The sequence below is a fragment of the Syngnathus floridae genome, chromosome 1 (assembly GCF_059516105.1).
Source record: "Syngnathus floridae isolate MCC-2025c chromosome 1, RoL_Sflo_1.0, whole genome shotgun sequence".
Lineage (NCBI taxonomy): Eukaryota > Metazoa > Chordata > Actinopteri > Syngnathiformes > Syngnathidae > Syngnathus > Syngnathus floridae.
This window is the reverse complement of record NC_142413.1, coordinates 12,708,999-12,714,055: the sequence shown is the minus strand read 5'-3', so window position 1 is coordinate 12,714,055 and position 5,057 is coordinate 12,708,999. Positions and strand designations below refer to the sequence as shown.

General features: G+C 46.8%; 1 protein-coding gene across 1 annotated transcript; it reads right to left on the bottom strand.

The window, feature by feature from the left end:
• Nucleotides 1-2,126: 2,126 nt before the first annotated feature.
• On the bottom strand, nucleotides 2,127-4,322 carry LOC148404161 (POU domain, class 3, transcription factor 4-like). The gene has a single exon (XM_088373053.1). The coding sequence runs from the start codon at nucleotides 4,235-4,237 to the stop codon at nucleotides 3,146-3,148; it is 1,092 nt and encodes a 363-aa protein (XP_088229179.1). The 5' UTR covers nucleotides 4,238-4,322; the 3' UTR covers nucleotides 2,127-3,145.
• Nucleotides 4,323-5,057: the final 735 nt, after the last annotated feature.

The window sequence follows — 5,057 nt, the reverse complement described above, 5'->3', positions numbered from 1 at the left end:
ATTTTCAGCCATTTCTCACTGCTTTGTGTATTCACCTCTGTCCATTTGTCCCCCGCAATTTATCATGTGGCTGCTGTTGCTTTGTACACAAAAGAGTGACCACATTGCCGGCAAACAGCTCATTAGTTGAACAGTGTGGCTCAATAGTTTGGATTACACACAGCCGAGGTATCATGTGCCCAAATTCAAGTGTCAAAGCATTTGTTCAGACTTCAAAGTGACAGAACAAAATAACCAAAAAGGCTGGTTTAGCGCCACTACTTTCCAAAATCATTGCAATGACGAGAGAAAATAAAAAGAGACTTCCTTGCGAAGAGCTGGCATTGATCCAAGAAGGTACAGAAGAGGAAATAATTAAAAGGGAGGAAAATACCTCTTCATTTTATTGTACTAGCAGCAGAGCTTTCCCTCAAATTGTCTAAATACAAGAGGTGATTATGATTTTTAAAGAGATACGGGGACCAATTTGATGCCATTTAAAACTGATTTCTGATGCGTGTTGCACATTCTTGCACTCTCGTTTCTTCTTGGTGTTCTCTAATTAAGCAAATAACAATGCTTGTCTGGCTCACAGACCACAAGAGAACACCCTGTAGGGATGATCTGTCTAAATGGGTCAATAATTCATGTGCAACAAGTGTGGGAACAACCCAAAGCATCACTTCAAATATTTCATTCCATAGAAACAGAAGAAACAGCATATACACACACGCACACGTGTGTGTGCGTGTGTGTGTGTGTGTGTGTGTGTGTGTGTGTGTGTGTGTGTGTGTGTGTGTGCGTGCGTGTGTGTGTGTGTGTGTGCGTCTGTGATGAGAAGTCTTTCAATCTCATCATGAAGCCACCACATCTCTCTGACTCAGGATCTGATTCAGAGCCTCAGTTACCTTGCAAGAGTCATCAAATCTCAAACATTTTAGAGGACACAATTCCAATATACTGTATATATTTTGCTGACTTTCACCTGTTTCTTTTTCGCCCCTTGACGTGTTTCGAGAGTCAATCATTTCTGCACCAGTGAGTTATTCAAGTATTAGTTAATCTTTAAAAATGTGCTTCCTCTCAGACTCCACATGTTTTAGGGCCACTAAAGTAGTAAAGCGCTTCAATTTGTGTGCTAATCTGAACTCAACATTTTTGTTCATTTGCTAGCTCACCTCCATCAGACGCATTCAACGCCCATCATTTGCAACTAAAACGGTTGGACGGCTATATATTTTGTTTTACTTCCTTCCATATTGTCGTAGGCGTCCCCTTTTACCTCCATCCTCACTCCTTCTTCATCCTCTCTTTCTGTCTCTCCCAACCCCCTCCCAGGGCCGCAGACTGAGGAGATGCATAAATTCAAGACACATTAGTATTCCAGTCAGGCTCTCTGTTTTCAAGGCAAGGCCCTAACACCCTCCCCCCACACCCCCACACCCTCCTTCACTCGCCCTCTCCAGCTCTATTTTTGAATCATTTAAACAGTGCTGCATTTAGTTATTTCAAAACCACCGCTCATTTATTTTCAAGCTTCACCATTTTTTTTTTCAGGAATCAAGTTCTAGTTTGCTTTTGCATCGCCAATTATACGGAACTGTAGTCTTTGAAATGAGATTCATGCTTCTCTGTGTGTGCGTGCTTGTGCGTGTGTCAACGCGTGTGCACGCGCGCGCTGTCAGGCCCATTGGCCCAGGCGATACATCACGCATGTCTGATCAAGGAGGGCATAGGGCCCCGACAATAACATTTCAGAGGAACTGCATACAGAATGCGTCTCGTTTTTTTTTTCAGTGATCAGCCTACAGCCAAGACTATCGAGCCACTCGGTAGGATATTTACAGCTGTTAGGGACACCAAAACATATTGGAGGGGGGGGGGGGGCTGCATTTCGGACATGGCAAGCAATAGGAGACGCTGCTTTTGAAGGGGAGTATGTATCAAACACACATTACACTAGAATCTTTTATTTAATTTGTTAGTCTAGATTGGGTTATAGTCTAATGTTTGAGGTGTTTAAATAGAACTTTAACATAATAACACTAATAATAATAATAATGATAATAATAATAATAAAAAAATAATAATAATACTATTGCCGAACTTTAATTATTACAGTGAACAATTGTAACAAGAAACTGTTTATTACAACATACATAGTTTATTTCAAAACATAATACAAGCTTTATACTGAAAATAAATAATTACTTGAGCTGTCATCGAAATTTGGAATAAAACCGCCGAAACAGTTCAATCTTATACTGAAAATATTTTTTTTTTACATTGGTAATTAAGTGCAGGAATAACTAAGAGCATTTGTTTAAATTAATGACTTCAAAATGGTAATATATAAAACTGTACAATATTCGAAAAAATACTTGTGAAATAAACCAAAAAACAGGAGTATTTAATATTATAAAATTTGGATAGTGAACGTACGATAGAATTATAGGCAGGTGAATAGCGTCAAACCCATTTTTTCTATTCACGGCTCCTCTTCAGAGTCTACACAGTTTAAATGGTCGAAGATGGATGAAATAAAACAAAATATGTTTATAAATAACTGCTCTTGTGAGTGGCCGTGTAAATTACAGGCCACAACGGAAGGATTAAAATATAAATTTTCAAGTGCTATTGTGTTGGTAGAACATACCACTGGAATGAGGGCCTATAGGCAAATATATTTATAAAGAAATGTATTTGCTTATAAGCAAAAAAAATAATAACAGCAATTACAGATGTTGTACGAGTGTGTTACAAAATAATAACACGGGAGGATTGAGTGAGCTCGAGTGGACAATAAAATTACACGTGGTGCCCAAACACTGAAAGATCAAATCAGTTCAGAAAACAAGAATCATTTGTGTCCCGAAAAAAAACCCCAAAAGCGGGGGTAAATTATAACAGCAGTCCCATTTGTTGGATTATGGTGAGAAAAAACTAAAGGCGCTGGTAGATTATAGGCACATTTTTGTATTTATATCCAAACATTTTGACCGGCTCCACAGAGTGCGGTGAAATGATGGAATAATGACCTCGTGGCGCTTCGAAAGAGGCGAAGGCTGAGCGCGTATCTCCGGCGCTGGATCTCGTGAGTCTGGAGCAGTCTGTACCGGTGGGACCCGTACCGCGAGAGTCCAGCCCTTCCGGAGCGGTGCGGCGGTCAGAGGTCGTGGCACGACGACGCGTCCCCCGCGCTCCCGCCGTGGGAATACGGAGCTTCGTGGGGCGGCGGCGGCTCCCCGGGCGGCGTCATGCGCTTCTCTTTCTGCCTCCGGTTGCAGAACCACACGCGGACAACTTCCTTCTCCAGCTGCAGCGTGTCCGCCAGCGACGTGATTTCCTGCGCGGATGGTTTGGGACACTTGAGAAAGTGCGTCTCCAGGACCCCCTTAACGCTGACCTCAATGGACGTCCTCTTCTTCCTCTTTCTCCCCTGAGCTGCGATCTTGTCTATACTGCTCGAGCTGCCCGTGGACGAATCTGCCTCCTCCAACCACTTGTTTAGCAGCGGCTTGAGTTTGCACATGTTTTTAAAGCTCAGCTGTAGAGCCTCGAACCTGCAGATGGTCGTTTGGGAAAAGACGTTACCGTAGAGAGTGCCCAGCGCCAGTCCCACGTCGGCCTGCGTGAAGCCCAGCTTGATCCTCCGCTGCTTGAATTGCTTGGCAAAGTGTTCCAGCTCGTCCGACGTCGGCGTCTCCTCATCGGAGTGGTCGTGGCAGTGGTGGCCACCCAGGTCGCTGTGCTCGGGGCTGAGCGTATCCCTGAGGCCCGGGTGCATGGCTTGGCCCTGCGGGTTGGGCGGAGGGGTGAGCCCGCCGTGCTCCAGCATGCCGTTGACGGTGAAGCCCGTCTGGGAGTAGATATTGATCTGCTGCCCGCTGCTGATGGAGGAGTTGTGGGACACCGGAGTCCCCCACGCCGCCGGGTGGTTCCCATGATTGTTGTGGTGTGGGGAGTGATGAGCGACGTGCGGCGAACGGTGATGGATGATGCCGAGCTGCAAGTCTTCTCTGCCCGGTTTGACGTCCTGCTGCTCCATCGAGGCCGACCAAGGGCTGCTATCCGACAGATTGCTCGCCCACTGGTGCCCGAGGGGGTGCCCGTTGCTCTGGACGTTCTGCAGGTAGTCACTGTGCAGGAGTTTCTGGTGGCCTCTGAAGGGGCTAGCAGGCTGCATGGCCTGACTGTCCGGGTGGATCATGGGACTGGAACCGAGCAAGGTGTAGGGGCTGGAGGCAGCTGTGGCCATGCTGGCTGGCTGCTGAACCCCACTGGCGATACTAAAGTGAGCTTCAGCTCAGCCTCTGACATCTCCCTCTCTCTGGAGTGAGGCGTTGACTGACGGCAACACCCGCCACTCACCGGTCGAGAACGCCGCAGCCGCGACACCTCTCCACCAATGACAACGCCCCCCCCCCCCCCCCCCCCCCCCCACCCACACACACACACACGCGCGCGCGCGCACACACGCACCATGACCACCTCCGGGCGCGGAACCGCAGAGAGGGTTAAGGGTGATCGAACCGGAAGTGAGTCCGAGTGCTGGTCCATTGAGTCTGTTTGTGGAACAATGTGCGCGTGGAGCGCAGTTCCTCTTTATTAATCGAAGTTTCCAACTGCTTTACGCGCAAGTTTAATGCCGCTCCTGTCACCCCTGAGCGCGTGCGAAGGAGGTTTAAGCTCCAGTGGCATTTGTCAGACGTGCCAACACTTAATTTAGAAGGATACAATCAAACCTGGTCCGCTTCTAGGAGATAATCATTAACTTTCTGTAAACACTTCCTCAGGACTTTTCCTGCACGTCAAGATCTTGCACTTTTGCGCGTGGAATACTCCACACACACTCCACACAACACGTACACACACACGCACATGCACACACTCACGCACGCACGCACGCACGCACGCACACACACACACACACACACACACACACATGCGAATGTAACTAATAAAACACATCGGGAAAAAATCTGTCGAAAAAGCAAAAATTAGCCCTGTATAACTCACCTCTGTTGCTACTATATGGAAGCCATCGATTTGCGCATGTTCTGATGCAAGTACATTTA

Coding starts and splice junctions, on each gene's coding strand:
- LOC148404161 (XM_088373053.1), bottom strand. CDS start 4,237: ATGGCCACAGCTGCCTCCAGCCCCTACACCTTGCTCGGTTCCAGTCCC.